The sequence below is a fragment of the Columba livia genome, chromosome 19, assembly GCF_036013475.1.
Source record: "Columba livia isolate bColLiv1 breed racing homer chromosome 19, bColLiv1.pat.W.v2, whole genome shotgun sequence".
NCBI lineage: Eukaryota > Metazoa > Chordata > Aves > Columbiformes > Columbidae > Columba > Columba livia.
This window is the reverse complement of record NC_088620.1, coordinates 11,095,827-11,118,589: the sequence shown is the minus strand read 5'-3', so window position 1 is coordinate 11,118,589 and position 22,763 is coordinate 11,095,827. Positions and strand designations below refer to the sequence as shown.

The 22,763-nt window shown below is 52.3% G+C and overlaps 1 protein-coding gene across 1 annotated transcript; it reads right to left on the bottom strand.

Moving 5' to 3' along the window:
* Window positions 1–1,934: 1,934 nt before the first annotated feature.
* UAP1L1 (UDP-N-acetylglucosamine pyrophosphorylase 1 like 1) lies at window positions 1,935–21,968 on the bottom strand. Its single transcript, XM_065036238.1, has 9 exons — window positions 21,640–21,968; window positions 12,182–12,386; window positions 10,431–10,606; window positions 9,181–9,353; window positions 7,743–7,936; window positions 6,810–6,950; window positions 4,525–4,710; window positions 3,703–3,769; window positions 1,935–2,778 (listed from the first exon to the last, which is right to left on the bottom strand). The coding sequence occupies exons 1-9, from the start codon at window positions 21,914–21,916 to the stop codon at window positions 2,692–2,694; spliced, it is 1,506 nt and encodes a 501-aa protein (XP_064892310.1). The 5' UTR covers window positions 21,917–21,968; the 3' UTR covers window positions 1,935–2,691.
* Window positions 21,969–22,763: the final 795 nt, after the last annotated feature.

The following is a 22,763-nucleotide window of genomic DNA, read 5'->3' as shown; positions in this document are numbered from 1 at the left end:
AAATAATTCTGGAAGATATAAACACTTGGAGGAACAATTTAACAGAAACCTGAAGCATTCATGCATTTTTAATATTTATTTTCCTATCATAGGAAACTACTGATTCATGTAACTTAAAACCACCTTAAAAACCCCAGCAGCCTTCACATGGGCACGAAGAGAGAAACATGGCATCATATAGGTAAGGAAAGAAGAATATGCTGGGATCAAAACTAAATGCCCAGAAGAGGACAATCTGTCATTTGTGAAAAATGACCAACTGCCCCAACTGATTGTTCTTTAAACACAGCCCTGATTAGAAATCGCCTGTCACAAGAAGCCGAGCAGAAGTTGCATTACAGTGAGTACCCGTTACCTGCACAACAGCTGTAAAAGCCTGACTCAGACCCAGCTCCTGCAAATCTTCTTTAAACAAAGGGAAAACACACACCACCCACAATCAAACTGCCCACAGTAAAGTGAGCGGAAAAGCTCGAAAGTAAAGAAAAAAGAAACACCACACAAACCCAAGGTTGCAGGCAAGAACACAGTCTGCTGGGTTGTGATGGAAAAATACATCCCACACTGCCAAACCCCGTCAGGAATGACCCCCAGTTCCATCCCCCCTGGGCCATGAGTGACACTGTCCCAGTGGGGACAGCACCCGGGACGTGTGGGGACAAAGGTCATGGACAAGAAACACAGACAGACACAGAGAAATCACAGTAACATCTTTATTAGAAAAATGCTTAGGTGTCCAAAAGTTTCTGGAGTACTACGAGACCTCCCTTTGTTTCAGGTACTTTTTAAATTTCATAATGCATACTTGAATTACTTTTTTAAAACAAAAAATCTGTCCTGTATGTAACAAAGTTCTCTCAAAATTCTATGTTCCAGTTTAAAATGTGAAGAGTCCTAGAAAAAACAAAACAAAACACAAACCCAACAGACATTCAGCATTCTAATTCAGGTTCTCCTTGAAACCAGCTTTTAAAAACCATGCCAGCAGCTCAGTGTACAGATGGTTAAAGCACAAGGGGACTGAAGTTTCAAAAGAAATATCCTTTCTCTATAGCACAGTGAAAACGAGCACGTGCCTGAATCGACAAGCAATACTCACAAAGATACAACACAATTTGTTCTCAGATGTGAAACTTGACTAACAGGAATGAAATGACCCACAAACACTGCGGAAAAAAATACAGAATTGAGTGTCAAGGAAAAATGTTTCATTTGTGCTCTAACTGCGAATGGCTGGCTGCACGTGCAAAGCGACGCGAGCAGAGCTGTTGTTACCTGGTTGCGTATGCAAAAGGCTCATTACTTACGTGCACACAGATACACTTTGCGCTTGAAAACTCTGCCACTGACATTCAGATGCTTTCTTTGGAAAACACGAGCCTACTCACAAACTGTATTTCCTCTCAAAGCCATTTTTATACCTCCTCAACGTTTTGAATACAGCTTCACATCAAGAACTACAGAAAGCCACGCAAGTTATTTATGCTTAATAAAAATAGCACCAGCAATTCCTCAGTGGAAGCGGATGCTCGGAATAACAAAATTCCAGAAGAGGCATCTTCCTGGACAGCTGATGGAGGGGACAAGCAGCAAGTGCCGTCCCGGCCGCCCCATGTCCTCACCAGTGCGACGCGACCCTGGTGTGTTCAGCGCTGGTTCAGCGGCCAAAGGCCGAGCAGGAACAGTCATTTCTGCACCATGGCCACCCCAGGATCCCTCAGCCAGGGCTGAGTTCACATGCAACATATGTTCTGGCAATTAGCGTCCTTAATTAGCTGACACTTAGCATTACATTATGGTTAGTAATATATTTAAAAGCAAGGCATCTAAAGAATTATTTCATAAGTGAAAGTGCTGGAAAACTACCTGGCCAGAAACTAGAAGCAGAGGCTGTTGGTTTATTGTCTGCACTGGTTATGCTGGGATTAAGTCTCTTGTTTTGGTTAAACAATAAATTCTACCATCAGGATTTGTTCCTCTTAGTACTTTCAGGTACTTTAAGAGAGTCCCCTTTGAGGAATACGGTATATATTAAACAGAAAAATGAACAGTAAAATAAATGGCATCAGCCAGCCTGGACAGGCAAACTAGCCGGTGGTGCTGTGGAGTCCGAACCCGGAGCGGTGCTCACACGCAGCGGGAGCCCTGCCCCCTGCCCGCGGCACTGTGGAGAGACGATGCAACTGCTGAACTCCATCTTCTAACCAGCACGGGATTAGGGAAGAAAGAGATCCAACAATTTCTTCAGCTGTGCGCACAAAATTACAAACAAAAAAAACCCCAATCCCACCAGCACAAACAAGATACCTAACAAGGCACTGAAGAGATTTAACCTTCCCGAATGCAGAGCTAATTTATTAGGCCCTAACCGGCTCTTTTATGTATTCATATGCACAGCAATTAAGAAATATAAAATCTGTTTGGTACCCAGAAGGTCCTAATCTTCATCTGCATTCAAGTCTACAAAACAGATTGAGGTAAAAGGCACAGCCCTCCAAGTGACCAGCCAGAACTGCTGAGCACACGTGTGTGTAAACACAACTGCTGCGGGGATTTGGTATCGATCTCATATTGCAAAGCAGGTTTGGTTTTTTATAACACACTTCATAGCTGACATTGGAGTAACGTCAGTTCTTAGAGAGGATCTGACAGACGGATATCTGATTTAGGGGGGAAAGGCCTCCCTCCTTTTCAAGAATTTCCTAGGATTCCCGCTTTGTTTTCATCGAGCACAAAGGGAGAAGGGAAGTCTTTGTTCTTCATGTGCACCTCCAGCCCCTGAGAACGGGTGAGAACAGCACCGTTAGGTTGAAAACGCATCAGACTGCTTCATTTTAATATTCTCAAAGAACGACTGACTACTCAAAGCTAAAAGGCTGGGGAAGGACAGACACCAGCACCAATTTCCCCAGTATCAGAGGTGGATCAGCCCCACACCTGGGGTTCAGGAAGGAGGGACCCATGAACCGTAAAACAACGGAGCTCAGAAACCACCCCCCTGAAGAGGAGCAGGCACGGGAGGCTGTCCCCTTAACTCACAACAATCCTAGCAAACAAAACTCAACTTAAACTGCCTTGTTTTCATTTTGTTCTTACAGTGCACTGATTGTGATGACTTTGCTGCCTGCACATGGAAACCTCGCATGGAAAGTCTGATGAATTCCACTTGCCCAGAGTGGCCAACAATCCACTCTCATCCCATCCGCCCAGCACAGGGAAGCTCCTCAGTACTAAATGGAAGAAGCTTTCCCAGGATCAATTCTTTTCAGGAAGACAAGCTGGAGAAATCTATTCTAAGACACGGTTTCTCCTAAGCCAATGCACATAGCACACTTGGGTGGTCACTCACGGTGGGAGATGGGCACAAACTGGCACAGAACCACACACAGTGACCTCATGGGGTTTGTAATTTGAATATTCTGCACTTTTCATTCAGAAGATCTCAAAGTACTTGTGAGTCTTAATGAAGCTGCGCAGACTCGTTGCAAATCTCATTTTACAGATGGCTACAACTGGGAGGGAACAAACTGCTGAGGAGTAACCATAGTGGAACCACAAACATAACACAGAACCCAGGTCCGAGTTCCCTGGATCTTACCATTGCTCAGCAAGCCCAGACTAAAGAAATTCCCTGTATTTGGAAGCAAATCAGACACAAACCTGCCCACTCTTAAAAATACCTCCATAGAGAGTTATTCTCACCTCTCCAAAGTAAGACACTAATGGAGAAATCTCGCACACAGCTGGAGGATCTTCAGTTCCTGAGAGACTAGAGAAGAAAACACAGGATTAACTTCTTGCTATGTTTAAAAAACCAGTGCATCTTCTTCAAAACATCATCAGAACAGGAAATCCAGAAGAATTAGGCAATCGTTATACTAACATTCAGCAGACATTACTTGAACACAAAGTGTGAAAACAGAAGGGAATTAGCAAGGTCCCAAATATTTGTCATCCGAACAAGAACACCACTACTATAGAGGTGCTTTTCAAGTCAAATTAACAGCTTGTGGGTTTATTAAACTAGGAGTTGATGCAATAGCCCCATGGAGTAAAAGCAGCTTCCCATCCACCATGATGCAGAAGGATCTGAGTTGGTAATTGCTGTAACAGCTGATCTTTAAGCCCACCTGAGAATATTGCTGAGCTTTAGCACTGGGGCCATAGTCAGAAAAACTGGTGAGGACTAGAAACTACAATTGCTTGGGCTGGCTAAATCCAGACTGATGGAAAAGGTTGCCCCTGCCTAATGAGTTCCTATATGAGGAGTCAACTCATGACCCCGAGGGCAGGAATCTCTGCCAGAGGCAAAGCCCAGAGCACTGTGAGTTACTGTCGAGAGCAAATCACAGTCAGTAACAGAGCAGGAGCCGTGACAGACATTACTCTGCATGTGCAGAAAAGACCAGCTGAACGAAAATGATGCCAAGTCACCCAGTGATCAAACTAAGCCCAGTTTTGTAGAACACGGTGCCTGCCAGCAGCCACACACAGAGGAGCTGCAGAGGTCATGGAGGTTCCTACCTGAGTTTCTCTGGTATCCTGCAACCATTTTCATCCAGAAATGTGGCCCCGGCCCTGAGAGCCCAGCGGTAATGCTGGGCCAGGAGGGCTTGCCGAGCGGTGGTAGGAGTGTCCTTGTCAGCTGTGTCTGCGTTTTTTAGTGGCGAGAACTCCTCTTCTCTCAAAACTTCAAATGCCACAAAATTCCTACCAGCAAAGGGGAGAAAACAACGATAATGATCAATAAAGCTAGTTATCAGCCCTCTTGGTGCAACAACAACTTTCATGGGGAAAGGCTCATATACATTTTAGGGAGCAGCGATATATGCAGCCTGGGAAAGCCCATCTCCCATCTGAAAAGCAAAGAATCACAGAATCACAGCCTGGTTTGGGCTCAAGGGATCTCTGGAGATCATCTTGTCCAACCCACCTGGAGTAGATTGCACAGTAATGTGTCCAGGGGGGTTTGAATGTCTCAGAGCAGGAGACTCCACACCCGCTCTGGGCAGCCTGGGCCAGGCTCTGGCACCTCCCAGCAAACAAGTTTCTGCTCATGTGCACATGGAGCCTCCTGTGTTTCAGTCTGTGCCCGCTGCCCCTCACCCTGGCGTTGGGCACCACTGAACAGAGTCTGGTCCATCCTCTGACACCCACCCTGAGATACTGATCCCATTGATCAGATCCCTCCCAGCTTCTCCAGCTGAACAGCCCCAGCTCTCTCAGTGCCTCCTCATGTGAAAGGTGCTCCAGACCCCTCAGCATCTTTGTGTCCCTCCACTGGACTCTCTCCAGTAATTCCTGGTCCTTCTTCAGCTGGGGAGCCCAGAACTGGACACAATTCCAGATGTGGCCTCGCCAGGGCAGAGCAGAGGGGGAGGAACAACCTCCCTGACCTGCTGCTCACACTCTTCCTCAGGCACCCCAGGTACCATTGGCCTCCTTGGCCACAAGGCCACATTGCTGACCCATGGTCGCCCTCTTGTCCACCAGGACTCCCAGGTCCTTCTCTGCAGAGCTGCTTTCCAGCAGGTCCACCCCTCACCTCTGCTGCTGCCGGGGGTTGTTCCTCCCCAGGTGCAGGACCCTACACTTGCCTTTGCTGAAGAAGCACCAGCGCCGTATGATGGAAAAACACCACAAGAAGGCCAGTTGCTTTGGGAACATAACGGCCTCACAACCCTCCAGAGCTGTGCACAGGTAAGAGGAAGAGCAAGAGTTCTGCAGAAACAGCTCTGCAGCCACGAGGAAACTTGTGGACAAAAAGCCTCAGCTGTGAGCGCGGCAGGACGGACAGAGCAGCAACGCCCGGAGGTCGGACACAGCGCCGAGCTGCGCGGCTCATGTCAGAGCACTGACCGCTGCGCCAAGAACTGCGCCCTGCAGGCACGGAGCAACCGAGTCCACCAGCTCCCAGGGATGAATAAGCAATATGGGAGGATTCACGGCTGAGTGGTAAGTACAGCTGTTTACCAGAAATGGGAATGCAAATTCAAAAAATCCCACAGCAGCATCTGTGCATTTCTGCATTTCACGTGTGAAGAACAGCTGCCAAGCTGGCTCTGCAAGTAGTATTAAAAAAGCACGAGGTTTCACTGCTTGCAAATGAGTCCTTTCAAAGCTCAGAACTCAGCACTGTTTCCCCCACACTGGTTTTGCCTTTGGTGAGATATTTCTGAATGCCTGTCAGGAAATGGAGACCCATTCAAACCTTGAGCTCTCTATCCTAAAGTAAATCCTCTAAAAAGAAAAATACAATCCCCAAACAACGATAATTCAGTTTGCCGAGGTCTCTTTTTTGCCATTTATTTAAGCTTAAAATGGAGACTTTACTGCTGAATTTGAAACTTTGGAAAGTAGGTTTTGTAAGAACACATGCTAAATTCCTAAATTATTAAACTCCCACATTCCCTAAATACAAAGCACTCCCGACTGTACTCACACTACGGCACAGCACTCTCAGCTCTGGTTTAGAGCTTGGCATGTCAACACTGACAGTTCCCACAGCCCCACGGTGCTTAAGCAACTTGTTTTCTGAGCACAGAGGGTGTGAGCTGAGCCCTGGCGTGACACACCAACACGTAACCAGAGCTGCAGTTGCCATGGGAGCCACAATCCTGAAAGACTCGATTTCTGTGAGTCTGAATAGTGCAACTTGGGTTTGTATTAAAAGTTGGCTTTGTGCTCCATTTCCCTTTCTAACAATACACCCCCAAACCATTCGCTCCAGGCAAGACCTGTTACAACCTACAGTCATTCAAACAAACATTGAGAAGGGAAGGAAAAAAGAAATCATATCTGCCACTAACTTAGAGAACTGGAACACATCAAACACAAACTTCTCCAGCTTTATCCCGTTTGGTTTTAGCGGTTTTACCAGATTTCCCTCCTCGTCAATGTAAGGCACCTTCTTTATGGCTACATGATGCCTCAGCTGCGGCTCATATTTCCTGCAAAAGAAGAAGAAACAAGTTCATTTAGTTCATGCCCACTCCGAAAAGCATAGCACAGTGCTGGGAAGCAGCTGGTTTATCACTGCTCCGGCTCAGCTCCCAGCTGTTCTCTCCAAATCGATCTAAGTCCCATACAGGGAACACTTCACTGCGCAGAGCGGCCCGGCCAGCAGCACCGCCGGCCCTGCTGGGACAGGATGGGGCAAAGCAAGAGGAAGGACCTCGAGTCAGGCTGAGATTGCAGGCAGAGAGAAAAAAGGTAACCTAAATTCTTATCTGACCGGGATAGCAGTGGAGCAGAGCAGATCCCTCACACACGGGTGGACTGAGCTCTTCAGGAAGGTCACAGGGCTGCTCACCCACTGCCCCATCACAGCCCCATCACCCAACACCGAGGTGCAGAGACCTCCCCCAGCTTCAGCCCCTGCCCCCAGCTCTGCTGTCCCAGGGGGCGGCACGGGTGACAGTCCCACTGGAAACGCTCAGTGCGGGGCTGCGCTGCTGCCACACCGCAGCCCACGCTGCTCACCCCTGCAGGCCCAGGAATGTCATGTCCTGGTGTGTGTCAGTCGATGCAGCTACAGCAAAGCATCCAAGCTCTTCACTGGGTAAGGCCTGAATAGCACACTGAGGCTGTCACAAAAGGGGATACAGCTGTTTTGAACTGTTTGGAGGAGAGAGGAGGTGAAGAGCAGAGCAGGAGGTACCCAAAACTGAAATTACAGCAACACCCACTCTTGGAGGCATTTCTGGGCTGCACAGCTGCCTAGCGGGTCTGCTGGAACTTACTGGGCCACCATCTCCAGGAACTCAACCGTGAAGAAGTGATTGCAGATATTGCCAGCGCTGTACACCAGTCCCCCATCGGAGCCGCGCTGCTGTGCAGTCTCCAGGCTGATCTCGCTGTATTCCACCACCTGGTAGAGCCCGTCCACACAGCACACCACCCCCACGGGCTCGGTGGGGTACGCCTTCTCCACCACCTACAGCCACAGGACAGAGGGCTGTGACGAGGAGGAAGAACATCCCAGCACTATTCCAGCTCTCGCATACACGCGATCCTACAGCTGATCATCAGGCACCTCAGCTGCACGGGCAAGGCAGTGCTGGGGGTACAGAGGAGGCTGGAGACACGTTTTGCCCAACAAGTGGGGTGGAGCGAGTTCAGAGAAGGGAACGGAGCTGGGGAAGGAGCACAAGTGTGATGGGAGTGGCTGAGGGACCTGGGGGGTTCAGCTGGAGAACAGGAGATGAGGGAAGACCTTCTGATCTCTGAACTGCCTGAAAGGAGCTTGGAGCCAGGGGGGGTCGGGCTCTGCTCCCCAGGAACAAGCGCCAGGAGCAGAGGAAACGGCCTCAAGTTGCGCCAGGGGAGGTTGAGGTTGGATCTGGGAACAATTTCTTCCCCAAAGGGCTGTGGGGCATTGGAACAGGCTGCCCAGGGCAGTGCTGGAGTCACCATCCCTGGAGGGTTGGACAGACGGCATGAGGTTCTCAGGGACACAGGTTGGTGCTGGTGCTGGGTTAACAGTTGGACTCGAGGATCTTTTCCAACCAAATTATTCTATTCCATGATTCACAAATCCAGTACTTGACTGCTTAATTGCACAGCTGCTCAGAAGACAAACTAGTTAAAAGAAACTGGCATACTGTGGGGCACTGTTCTTACCAAGGTCTGGGACCTGGCGTTAAATGAAAAACGTTTGCGCTACCAGCCTTCAGCTCCCTGTTTGCATGAACAGTGTTCATGATTAAAGCAATATATATTTCTCCTCAGTCTCCTGCTGCTTTAGGGTGACAAAACCAGGCTAGTTTGGCTTTCCTCATCTTCCACACTGGGGGATAAGGAATGCCATTAGACTTAAAGGTGCGTTTATATTAATAAAACACAACCCAGTCCAATATGGCTTCTAGATACCCATGTGCCTTCGCAGAAAGGGCACGGCATAAAGGGGAAGCAATTTACAGTTTGTAGTTTCCTGTGCAGTTACAGTCCCTGCTCTAAATGAAGCTTATTTTCCACAATATTGCAGGAGGAGGGGAGGACGACACCCGCAGGTTGGGATTCTGAAGGCAACGCAGGCAGCAAGCAGCCTCTGCTTGGAGCGAGCCACTGCCGGACCAACCGAACACCCGTTCATCTGCTCTCACCCTCGCCAGCAGCTTCCAAATGTAACCAGACCACAACTCCCTGGGCGAGAATGGCCCTGCATTAGCACCGCCTCACCTTGGCACCGCAATCTGCCCCTTTGGACACACAGAAGCCTATGAAGACCGGATCTGCCATTTTCACGAGGATATTATCCACACAGTATACATGGACGTACTGGATTCCACGCCGCTTCATGTCATCCAAGATCTTATTATCCACCAAAGCACGGTATAAGCCACCATTGCCATCTATAACACAAGAGAAAAGAGAAAGCCCTGGTTAATGAGTGATTTAGTAGGGGTTTTGTAGCTAACGGAGAAAAAGCTGAAAGTCCTGAACAAACTTTCTTCACCAGCAGAGGATGGAATGCTTCCTAGCTAAGTCAGTGCCACCAGATCTTATTTCCAGCTCTGCCGCATGGCTCAGCACAGGCCTGTTCCCCGCACAGCCCAGCACCCTCACCCGCAGAGCGGGACCACAGGGACCAGCCTCACGGGAAAGGGTTTTCAGACTTCATGGAGCCCTGTAAGATCCTCAGAGGGAAAACACTAAAGGGAAAAACGTTATCAGAGGATGGGAAAAGCCTGTTACATTTCTTCTCTTCCAGTGCAGAGCAAAAGCACATTTCAAAATCAGCTTGAAGAAAAACACTAAAATAAACTTTATTCTCTGTTCATCTTCCCCCCACAGCTTTCCAGTGCCTTTTTAAAGGTTTGAACTGCAGCCCTACAAAAGACATCTGCACATTTGTTCATCACAGATCACCCTTTCACAGTTCCTCCTTTGACACCCCGTCAGCTCAGGAAAACTCCTCTGCAGCTGCAAAACCGCATCCCTGCCCGGCCCGAGCAGGCTGCCTTCACCCAGCCTCCTAACACGCCCGGGTTAACAGAAGATAAGAACTTTACAAGGTGAGATATTGCAATCACTTTGGAAAGAGTTAATCTTCTTGCTGCTTTTTTACCCATTTCCAGCTATCAGCCTTGAATGGGAGCCCAGCTCCCAACAGCTTCACCCCGGGACCTCCCGCACAGCCCTGTGATGCACGTTGCTCCTAATCTGCAGTTGCACCACTCCTAATCCTGACAGTACTCCCCGGCTTTTATAAAACCCATGTGCTGTGGGCAAATCTCCAGCAACAACTAGACAGAGATTGCTACACTCTTGATTACCAGCCTGAAACAATTAACTGATCTCTCACACTAATCAGAAGCATTAACACTGACCTCCAACGACTGCTCTGTGCACCAAGGCTGGCTGATGGAGAGTAGCAACTACTAACACAGTTACATCACTGTACCGTGTAAGAGTGACCAGCAGGGTACCTGGAGCCATAGCAATTTTCCCCTTCTCCTCCAAGATGGCCTTCCCATCAAAGGTGACAGCGGGCAGCATCCTCTGTTCAAACATGACCACGTTGGATCGATCCAGGTTGAAGTAGTTGTGTTCTACAAAGAACTCCTCCGTTGGCCCCAGAGTGAACTCACTTGTCATGATGTACCTGGGTAGAAATGGGTGCTGAGCAATGAGTAAGAAAACCACAAGCAAAAGACAAAAGTACAAACAGAATACAAAAGGGAGGAAACCCAAGAGCATTAAATGAGAGACACTACGGCATCCTGCGGCGTGCAGGAGAGTTCTCCAGAACTCATGATGATACCTACAGGCTCAGTGCCAGCCAGGGCAGAAGAGCCCTTCCCTAAATGTGAATATCTGGATATCCAGATGAGCTGGAAAACAAGGAAAAGGACAATACAACAGCCTTATTCAGCTTAGATTCAAACTGATGTTAAGTGTCTAAAGAAGCACTGAGGAGCACAAGGTGCTGAGAATGAGCTGTGAATCCCCAGCAGCTCAGTCTGCCAGCAGAGGCCATCGGCAGCATTTTCAAATGTTGGTTGCATGATTAGTTTTTCTCTTAAGTTTCTCTATTTCCTCCTCTCCTCCCAGCTCCACTTTGCTGCTGTCTCTCCCTCCAGTATCTTCCTCCTTCCACAGTGGCCAAGAGCCATCTTCATTATCTACCTGTCAAGCACTTCAACAACTCCTGGCACAGGTATGCCGGTTCCTCTGCCAGCACACCAGGGGAATCAAGGCCTTGCACAGGACAGCCTGGACCTCACACCCCCCGATTTACATCCTTGCAGAACAGTGCACTGCAGCAGCCAACTGTAACCATCCTGCACACAACCCGTCCCGCTCCCAGCAGCACCAGGGGTGGTGCATTAGCAATTCAGGTAACGCATGCACAGCGTCACAAAGAAACACCGTATGGACTCAAATCACCTTTGATCTCCAATTTGTACAACAATGTGCTACCCTGAAGACCTCAGACACCTGCTCTTTCCCTCTTCCCAAATCCTGATTCAGACCAGTGATTTCATAAATGTATCTCCCTGCAGTCTAATGAACAACACTTAGCAGAAAACGTTTGCAGAAGTGAGCTGCAGCACCTTCCTCGCTCTCACCCACCACATCCCACAGGCAATTCACATTTTGCACCTTGCACAGATATAGTCTCTTTTGAAACCTTTTGAAGGCTCTTGAAAGCCAGGAGAGACAGCAGCCAGCTGTAAACAACGACAGCAGGAGGTGGCTGAAAATGAGACACCACGAGCACTTATTACTGCGAGGGAAGGAGGTTTTTTGCTGTGGCAGAAATTGCAGGCCAGGGGAGGCAGGGGCTCGGAAGGTGAGCTCTAGGCAATCTCCCTCTATGCAGGCACCTGAGAAAGCACAGCAGAAATGGATGAAATCTCTTGTAAAGTATCAGAAACAATCACTCAAAAGTTTTGTTTATAGTGTTGTCAGGGACTGTGCTTGAAAAGGCAGCATGGTACAGCAGTTAGGGTGGTGGCCAGTGAGTCATGGTCACTGACATCTACAGACATGGACCTGCCACTTCCCACCCCTGTGCACCCTCCTCCAGCTGCTGGCATCGCAAATCCTGCCGACAAAAAGCTCTGCCCGACGTGTCTCTGTACCGCACCCGGCAAAGTGCTTCTAGAAGACAATGCAGGCAAGCTGCAACACAAAGAGCCCCTGCACAGCAGGTCTACAGCTCCATATCACCTACCAGGGGACGGCACACTTGCAGTGGTGTCTCTGGCCAGCCAGCTGCTCCACTTTGCGGATTCTTTCTGCCTGGATCTGATACAAGGTCTTGCCGCTGGGCAGCCCCACGTTGTACATGCCCTTGGGATAACTCACGCCCAGGCGGGTTCCTTGTCCTCCAGCCAGGAGCAGCACTGCCACCTTGTTCTGCGAGATCTGATGCAAGCCTGAACAGGAGAAAGAACCCCGAGGGAACGTAAGAATCAACACCCCATGCTCTTCTCCTGAGCCTTTCTGCAGAACTCAGGCAACAACCAGAAGCTGACAGTCCAATGCCCAGGGCTGGCAGTGTAGAGACAAATACAATGCTGCGTGCACCAGGAAAATAAATCATTTCACCTCTTTGATGCAGCAGTTTCCTCACCTAAAGCAGCAGATGGTGTAACAACAGAAACAGCCATGACTTGCACCTTAAGAGGATTACATTAGGATACATTAGGACAAAAACTCTTTACTGGGAAGATGGTGCAGATGTGGAAAAGATATCCAGAGAGGTGGGGATGTCCCTTAAGGTGTTCAGGGCTTACTTTGATAAAGCCATAGCTGGCCTGACCTAGGGCTGGGTATGGTCCTGTTCCAAACAGGGGCTGGACTAGAGACTCCAGAGCACCCTTATCACCAACACTTCCACATCTCAAAGAAGCAAAGTCTCATAATCTCCAGTAAAGTACAGGCACTTCTGGTATCTGCCCTAACCAACTATCTCTGCTTGTGCTCCAGCTTCTGTTCGGCTGCTATCAGTACTAATAACAAAGCTCAGCCTGCAGAAGCGCAACTCCCACAATCTAATTAAAACCAGTATCATTTTTCCTGACAAACCAGGGAAGTCCAGAACTTGGGGAAGAACGAGACCACAGAATAAACACCCAGCTCATTGACAGTCTTTGTTCCCCGCCTCTCTGAAGCCAGCATCACAGTAACAACAACCCAGAGAAAGATTTTTCCTCAGGGCACACTGTCCACATCAGCAGCCTCAGCTCTGCCGGGCGGCAGCTCTCAGAGCCTGTGCCACCCCACGCAAGGAGCCTCCCGGACACCGCCCAGCCTGGTGCTGCTCCCCGCGGCCCCGGACAGCACGTGCTCCACCCCAGCCTTTGAAGAGAAGACAAACATGCAACTTTAACTGTAACTGGGACTAAAAAATTCCTAACTTGGACTGAAAGACACAGGGACCGAAAATATTGAATTAGAAGAAAAACAGGGTTGTTTTTATGCTCATCTTGAAATAATTGGCTGTTTAAATGAGCAACAGAGGGACAATCACAGAATCACAGACTAGTTGGGGTGGGGTTGCAGGGACCTCTGCAGATCCCCAGCCCAGCCCTGCTCACGCAGGGTCACAGAGCAGATCACACAGGTGGGTCCAGGGGGTTTGAATGTCTCAGAGCAGGAGATTCCACACCCGCTCTGGGCAGCCTGGGCCAGGCTCTGGCACCTCCCAGCAAACAAGTTTCTGCTCATGTTCAGATGGACCCTCCTGTGTTTCAGTCTGTGCCCGCTGCCCCTCACCCTGGCGTTGGGCACCATGAACAGAGTCTGGTCCATCCTCTGACACCCACCCGGAGATATTGATCCCATTGAGCAGATCCCTCTCAGCTTCTCTTCTCCAGCTCAACAGCCCCAGCTCTCTCAGTGTCTCCTCATCACAAAGATGCTCCAGACCCCTCAGCATCTTACAAACATGGCTCCAAGGGCTCTCCATTGGACTCTCCCCAATAATTCCTGGTCCTTCTTCAACTGGGGAGCCCAGAACTGGACACAACTCCAGATGTGGCCTCGCCAGGGCAGAGCAGAGGGGGAGGATCAACCTCCCTGACCTGCTGCTCACACTCTTCCTCACTCGCCCCAGGTACCATTGGCCTCCTTGGCCACAAGGCCACATTGCTGACCCATGGTCGCCCTCTTGTCCACCAGGACTCCCAGGTCCTTCTCTGCAGAGCTGCTTTCCAGCAGGTCCACCCCTCACCTCTGCTGCTGCCGGGGGTTGTTCCTCCCCAGGTGCAGGACCCTGCACTTGCCTTTGTTGAATCCCACCAGGTTCTTCTCTGCCCACTCCTCCAGCCTGTCCGATCACGCTGAATGGCAGCACAGCCTTCTGGTGCATCAACCATTCCTCCCAGTTTGGGATCACCCACAAACTTGCTGAGGGTGCACTCAGTCTCTTCATCCAAGTCATGGATGAACGGGTTGATCAAGACTGGACCCAGTATGGACCCCTGGGGAACAGCACTAACTACAGACCTCCGACCAGACTCTGCACCGTTGATCACAACCCTCTGAGCTCTGCCGTCCAGCCAGTTCTTGATCCACCTCACTGTCCACTCATCCAACCCACAGCTCCTGAGCTTGCTTGTGAGGATGTTGTGGGACACAGTGTCAAAAGCCTTGCTCAAGTCAAGGCAGACAACACCCACTGCTCTCCCCTCCTCTCCCCAGCCAGCCATGCCACCACAGAAGGCTGTCAGGTCAGTCAAGCATGATTTCCCCTTGGTGAATCCATGCTGCCTACTCCTGATAACCATCTCTTTCTCCATGTGCTTGGAGATGATGCCTGCAACTGGAAGAAGAGAGAAGGAAATAACCTGTGCTCCCGATTCCCTCACCAACCATCCCAAGGCCCTGAAGTCTCTTTTAATTGCCCTTGGACTATGGGTCACAACTTCATTGCCACCCACATAAAAAACCAGTAATGGGCAGTAGTCTGAGGGCCACGCCAGGCTGGGAAGTTTCCTGGTGTTGTCCTCATCCCTGGCCCCAGGAAGGCAGCAGACCTCCTGAAGAGGGTCCATCTGGCACACCAACTGCTGCTCTAACAACCTGGCTTCATTTTAATTCTGTTCAAAAATCTAGCTTTCAGCCATAAAACCAGACATAAGTCATCAATGACACTGGGGTACTACCATTGACCTCCCCATGCTTACAAGTGTCAGTCCCATCACAGCAGTAGCACAGTGTTTCTGCCTAAACACATCCTTTCCAAAAAGGCTGGTAATGCCGGTTCAGGCCCAGGGAGAGAAGCACCGCTGCCACTGGTTTGCTGCACGATGAGCCGTGGGTTCACAGGCCCACAGAAGTGCTGGCTGGAAGTCACCTCTGGCCATCTGTAGTCCACCCTCCTGCTCAAGAGGGGATCAGGAGATCTCTCTAGAGGGAGACCTGTGCAGAAGATGCAAGTCTCGGGATTTCAAAGCTTTGGGAGGTCCTTGGATGGAGAGGAAAGCTTGGATGGGTATAAACTTAAAATTTAAAAAGCTCAGATGATAGCACTGGGTGAGCTGTATGACAACCCAAATAAAATAAGCATAATTTTACACAACAAACCACAAGCAGTTAACAGCTCCTTTGCACCTCTACTGAATTTCCCATTGCAAAACACTTAAAGCCCAGAGCAGGGGGTCTCAGGTATGAGTGATGCTGCTGTTACCTGCTCCGGTCCCCCCCCACGGTTTGCAGGCACGTGCTCCGCAGGCCGATTGTCAGTGCACAGCACATGGCAGGAGAAGGGAAGGACCCAAGCGAAGGGCGGCAGGGGACAGGATGGCTCCAGGCCTCCCAGCACCCCGCTCAGGGGTGGCCGTCCCCTCACTGGGACCCCGCACAGAGGCAGCAAACCCACACGGGAGGGACGTGTGCAGATGAGACCTGCACTTCACACACCCGCCCAGCTCGCTGCAGCCACACAGCCCTGAGGAACACAAACCTGGGTAAAACCCGCTTCCCTGCCAGCCCACTCCCCTTTCCCTTCTCTTACTCCCCTCACGGAGGTTCAGCAAACCCAGAGCCAGCTCAGCACCAGCCTGGGGTGCTCAGCTCCCAGCTGGCCCTTGTGTGCACAGCCCTGCAGGACCAGCCCCCCCGTCACCTCTGCCTGTGACTGTCTTGGAGCAACAGTCGCGGGACGGAGCGGGGGGGAATTACAGACCAGAGGAGGGGTCAGCAGCAACGACAAAACTACCAGTGGGGAGAGGAAGGGAAAATGCTTGCAGTGAGAAACCAAAGCGAAAATCTTTGGTTCAGGTCACTGCTGTGGCAGCCACCCCCTGTCTCGGCAGAGTGCTGCCATGAGCAAGATCCTGCTCATTTGCTTCCCCTGCTCCATCCCAGAAAAAGGAACAACAACTGTCACGGTCCTGCTGAGCTCAACCAGTGCAGGGAGCTGATTAACCACTCTGCAAGGAAACGCCTCTTGCTGGGCCAATCTATCCCCGAGCAACCTTATCATAGAATCACAGGATGTTTTGGGTTGAAGGGACCTTCCCAGCTCCCCAGTGCCCCCCCTGCCATGAGCAGGGACATCTTCACCAGCTCAGGTTGCTCAGAGCCCCGTCCAGCCTGGCCTGGGATGTCTCCAGGGATGGTTCAGCCACCACCTCTCTGGCCAACCTGGGCCAGGCTCTCACCACCCTCAGGGCAACAATTTCTTCCTCATGTCCAGCCTGAATCTCCCTCCTTTAGTTTAAACCATCACCCCTTGTCCTGTCACAACAGGCCCTGCTCAAGTCTGTCTCCCCGGAGCCTTGTCTTCTGGCTGAACACCCCAGCTCTCTCAGCCTTATGCTTCACCTTGGCCTCTTCACAGTAACGATGAGCCTCTCATAAAGCAAGATAAATAGTGGTGTCTGAGCAAAGAAAAGCCCTTGCCTATGAACACTGGCGAGATTGTACTTGCCATCATTGCCATGGCCAAGAACAAAACTGGATGAGTCACCCTCCAGTGATTCCAAATTGCATTTAAAACCCACAGCAGATGGACAAGGGCCCGGAGAGCCAGCGATGTGAAGTGCTCTGAATGTCACCACACTACAGCCACCCAGGGCTGAACGAGTACCAGCCAGCAGCACGAATCCACCACAGGCAGCTGCACAGGGCTGGCAACCCGGTCAGCACATCCGACCGGGCAGAGGAGCCAAGATGGTGAGATAGACAGACAGACACGTTACCATCCAGTTGGCTCCATCTACTTGCTCCTCAGGATGCAAACAAACAGCTTGTTCACAGCTGCACCAGTTGTGCCACACCAGTGTCCCACTGCTCTAGTTAGGAGGGTCACAAGGGCAACAGCGTGAAAGGAAACACACAACCTTCTTCTGGCATCAAGAACACCAGTAGTCCACCAAGAAAGCAAATCTGCAGCTCTCTAAAGATCTGAGCAGCCTTGGGCTGAAGTTGAAGGCTGAGGCACACGGTGAGTGAAATCAAAGTACCCGCCACAACACACTCGGGACCGCTCCAGGCAGGTGGAGCGTGGAGAACAACCAGGAGAACAGCTCTGTGGAGAACAACAACCAGGAGAACAGCTCCGTGGAGAACAACAACCAGGAGAACAGCTCCGTGGAGAACAACAACCAGGAGAACAGCTCTGTGGAGAACAACAACCAGGAGAACAGCTCCGTGGAGAACAACAACCAGGAGAACAGCTCCGTGGAGAGCAACAACCAGGAGAACAGCTCCGTGGAGAGCAACAACCAGGAGAACAGCTCCGTGGAGAGCAACAACCAGGAGAACAGCTCCGTGGAGAACAACAACCAGGCAGAGTGAGGCACCAAGCCACGGTGCAGCTGCAGCACGTGTCCATTGCCCGCCCCACAGACACGGCACTCCTCTGTGCTCCAGAGCCCCGTACTCACTAGTGCTCATCCTTACTTAGGCCTTGCCTTACTGAGCTCTGAACTCATCACCTGCTGGTCTCAGGGGCTGCAGCACAGCGGGTGTTGCTTTGGGGTGCAACTGAGATTGATCCACCAGTGGACCGAGCCAGGTGTTTGCTCCACTCCACCCCCACCTCGGCACCGCTGGGCTCACACCCACATGCACACTCTGGTCCTGATGCGACAGATCACATCCCACTGATCTCAAATTAGAGGTTTATGCACAGCAACAGGCTGCAACCATGGAGCGTCACTCACATGAAGCTCTGGAGCAAATGCTGTACGGAAAAAGCCTGCGAGGTCTCACTTTGTCATGCGGCATCCAGCACAAGCAGCTACGATCCTTGGCCACGACCAGGGGTACCAGGACTGGCATCACCCCACTGAAGTGGGGATGTCCCGGAGGACACGGCAGCTCTCAGATGTTTTCCACGCAGTGATGAGATGACGGAATCTGCCCAAGGATGATTTGGCACCTCACACCCGCCTCCTGGAGGGGCCTCTCGCTGCAGGGACCGGCACCGCGACCTAAGTGGGACGAACCCAAATCCAAAGCGAAGCCAGTGATAACATCAATGGTGTTGGTCACCTTTTCTCTTCCCAAACCCAGCAGACTGACGGGGCCGTATTCCGGGGAGGTGGCAGACCAGGCACACACGAACAACCAGCAAGGGGACTGTCCTTCCCATCGATTGTGGCACTCCCAGTTTTTGGGGTGCAACCCTACAACTACAGCAGAGTTTTTCCAAGTTTCTGATCTTGGTTGCCATGAAAACCAATACCCCCAAAATTTGAATAAGTAGGTCTGCTCCGACTTCCCAACTGTAAAACTGCTAATACTCACGACTAAAATTCATAACAACTGACTCATCTCGCTGCACACTCCTGCACTAAATGAAATATTTATTCCTCTTAAAAAAAAAATCCATCTTATTTTCTGCAGCATATGAAATATGAACAGCTCAACCAAACAAAAACAGGAAGATGAGCTGCTGTTAGATACACACCAATGCTGCTCTAAGTCTTATTCTGCACAGAAAATAAAAAAGGCAAAACAGTTTTGCAGGAAGAACAGATTGATCTTGTAAGAACAGACTGGATTCTCCTGCTGGACAGGCACATCAGCCCGATTACAACAGCACTCAGCCAGAGAATAAAGCAAAACACCCCAAATCCTAAATTCTGCAGAGCAGTAAAATAACCTGAACGAATGATCAAACCTCCTGATGAAAGGGGAGCTGCACTGTGGCCCATGCCAAAGACTCAGATTTCATTAATAAAACATTCACAGAATGTAAAAGCTTGGTTTGTATCATCATCCCTGAGGCTGCCTAGAAAATGTGATCACTTCATGTTTGTGTTTAGGATCTGAAAGCAAATCTGCCCAGGCTAAGTTTTATCATCTCAAAGACAATAACAATGATATATACTTTTTTTAACTATTAAAAAGTACCTTGGGTGTTCCCAAGACTAAGTTTTGAGTGGCCTGGTTCTTTCAACCACCATTTTCTACCGCAAAAAAGGGGGAAGGGGAAAGAAGGAGACACCATTTCAGCTGTTGTCTTCACAGAGGACACACTGCAGGCGGGAGCTGCTGGGACTTGGAGCCCCCTGGGCAGATGAGCTCAGCTCAGCGCTGAGCCCGACCCAGAGCCACGGCCTGCATCAGCCCGACCCACAGCCACGGTTGTATCAGCTCCGCAGCTTCGGGGACGTGGAGCAGCAGCTCAGGACAGCTCAGGACAGCTCGGGACAGCTCGGGACAGCTCAGGATGGCTCAATCTGCTCCCGGCCAGCCCAACACCACAGCAGTGCACGGAAACAAGAGCCTTTCAGAGCCCGTGTCCCCTCAGGGACCACAACCCCTGCAAAGCCTGTGCCGTGACACTGGGCTCCACTGGGAAACGCCACGCAGGGGAACAGGACCCCACGGGGACGAGACCACGTCCACAGGGACACATGGCCCACCAAGTGCTGCATAGGTTTAGCAGCACAAAGTGTTGCTCCTGATTACCCTCCTCTGACAGCTGATTCCCATCTCCAGCATTAAACTGGATCATAAAAACAAACCAAAAGGAAACAGAAGAACCACGTCCCCCTCTCCTGGCAGAAATCACAAAAATCTGCCTGCAGGACGGATGTGGCTCGGGGACTGGACTTCAGGACTAGCTGAGTTGTGCATGATGCTGGTGGTCCCAAACACAGCAGCCGTTCTGGACCCCTTTGAGCTCTGCTCACAGCACAGTGTGCTGCCCTACCTGCTGCCGACGGCGGCACGAGGCTCCCCGCTGGCCCGGCAGGGCGAACACAAAGGACCCAGTTTGGTAAAACTGTTAATTTAACTGTGCGGCCCTGACCTAGACCCATGTGCCTCTAGAATTCATGGGTTCCCTTCCTCCTGATCGCAACACCCTCAGGTAAGAGGCAGCGACCACCACCAGAGTGGGTTCCCATCAAACCCCAGCAGTGTCTGGGTGGCCACCGTGGTGCCAGGGGTGCTGACTCCCTCCTCTGCCAGGCTGGAGATGTCACCATGGTTGGTGGAAACCGTGGCTGGATCAAGTACACGTGGCCTCGGGTCACCAGTTTCCTCCATCACCGCTCAGCCCGTCAGCCAAGTCTGACGTGACAGAACAGTCCTCTGCCCTGTGACTCTGCCACTTCTGGTTTTGTTCTTGTTTGGAAGCCTTTACTCCCCTGCCCACACATCCCAACCTCTGCTGGCAGGTTTAGGTCAAGGCTGTGCAGACACTTGCAAGTGTCTCTCTGACCACAGCTGGTTTTCCTGGCTTCCTTTTTTTATTACAGTTATTTTTAACAGTGCTGTTACATTTTATAAAGAAGGAGGGAAGACAAAGCTGAATCTTTGTAAATAAATGCAAGAGAGCACCCAGGATGTCTGTGTAAGATGTATGTCCTGTGGGGGGCACAGCACCCACATCCAGCCACTGCCTCGCCCATCGCCCCCACCCCTCACACATCCACGGGGTGACCAGGGAAAGCTGCCAGCATCTACTGGGCTACAAAAATCAGCAACGCTGGGCTTTGCTGGGCTTCTTCCACACTACCCATTCTGCTCTCATACGCCGTCTCCCCGTCCCATGCCAGCCCCTGCACCGCCACGAGATCTGCTCTGCACCCGCAGCGGCCTGGGAGACCAGCGAGTGTCCAGAGCAGCTCCCCAGGGCAGCGGCAACGCGAACCCTCCCCTCACACCCTCCTCGGGGTCTCGGGCTCCACCTGTGAGCCACGGCCCCACCCGAGTCCTGCCGACCACGCGCTCTCCAGCCTCAGCCGCTGCGGAGTGAAAATTCCACGTCTCAGCCCCAAAGTGTCCCCACAGCCCTGCCCGTGTTCACGGCCCGGAGCTACAGCCGCAACCCCAAACCTCTCCCGCTCTGCCTGCCTCGCATCCCCCATGCCTGACACCAAAACACCCTGAAAGCCCACGGTGCTGGCCCAGAGCTGCCCCCGCAGGACAAGACTCTGCCGCGGGGATCCCTTCAGGCACAGCCCCGGGCCCCGCGGGATGGACGTGCCCGCCGAGTCCCCGCACCGGGGCAGGGCCGGGCCCCGCTGTCGGTTTTAGCACAGCCCCGGCTGGTTTGCAGGACAAGCCTCAGTATTTTTGGCACCGAGTGGCGGGAGGGCCACGCTGGGGAGCCCGCCGGGAGCAGCGGCGACGCTGGGACAGACGCTCCCGTGTCCCCGTCTCAGCCCGCAGCGCCCCAGAGCCCGCCCCGAGCCGACGGGCGGCCCCGCGCCCGCTCACCTTCCGCCTCCCAGCGCTCCAGCGCGGCGGGGCCGCTGCGGCGGGCGCTGCCCAGCAGCCAGGCGGGGAGCGGCTCCATCCGGCCGTCCAGGCGCTCCGGCGGCCCCCGCTGCCGGGCCCCGGCCGCCGCCGCCAGCCGGCAGTGCTCGCCCAGGCCCGGCGGCAGCGCCGCCAGCAGCGCCCCGCGCTGAGCCGGGCCCAGCTCGGCCCAGAAGCGCAGCAGGTGGCTCTGCCCGCACCGCGCCAGCCGCGCCCGCGCCTCCTCGGGCGGCCCCATCGCCCCGCGGCCGCCGGGCCCGCACCGCGGCCACCTCTGCCCGGAGCGGGACCGCGCGGGGCGGGGAATCGGCTGGACGGGGCGGGGAAGGGCGGGATCCGCGGGTCGCTGCTCGGCCCCCGGCTCTGCGCGGTTCCCGGGACCCGCCCGGGCTCCCGGGGGTCGGGTTCTCGGGTTCGCAGGACCCTCTGGGTCTGCGCCACCGCGGGGTCTCGCAGCGTCTCCCCCTTCCCGCGCTGGGCTGTGCCAGCTGAGGCGAGGTGTGTTTGGGGGCTCAGGTGTACCTGACCAGGGTACCAAATGTACCCCCCAGGGGTTCTGGGATCTTTGTACCTGGGAAAGTCTCAGACCCTTTCTTGCACCCGCACTTGCAAACGTGTCAAAAAGCTCTTGGGGTGACTTCAGCCCCCAGCCGCGATGGCTGCTGCGGGGCCAGGCCCCCCGGCTCACGAGTCTGGCTCCTCATCAGAGACGCAGCACTGGCAGCACTGAACTGACTGGACACAAAAACCGAAAGCCCGAGGCTGTGCCAGCCATGCGGTGTCAGAAGGCACACAGCGAGGCAGCCCCCGCTGCGGCCAGCGCCAGGGTCACAGGCTGCCCAGTGCAGACAGTGCGATGTCCTGTGCTTGAACCCCCCGTATATTCACTCCACTCCTGCCACTGGGCAGCCTGGCACCAACTCCCTGTCCCAGCCACCGGCCTGTCCCCGTGGCATCCTGCCTGCAGTTGAAACTCGGCTACGCAGGAGACAAGAAGACAGACAGACAGACAGCTGCTCAGAGACACCCACCTCCCTGCATGTGACCAGAGTCAGGGGTGCTGAACCCCATCCGCATGTGACAGT

Bases quoted from the DNA above. Each gene is read 5' to 3' on its own strand.
- UAP1L1 (XM_065036238.1), bottom strand. From the start codon at position 21,916: ATGGGGCCGCCCGAGGAGGCGCGGGCGCGGCTGGCGCGGTGCGGGCAG. The intron at 6,951-7,742 runs GTAAGTTCCAGC...CTTCTTTTGCAG, and splicing joins TTCCTGGAGATGGTGGCCCA to GAAATATGAGCCGCAGCTGA. The intron at 3,770-4,524 runs GTAGGAACCTCC...TTTCTTCTCTAG, and splicing joins AGGATACCAGAGAAACTCAG to TCTCTCAGGAACTGAAGATC.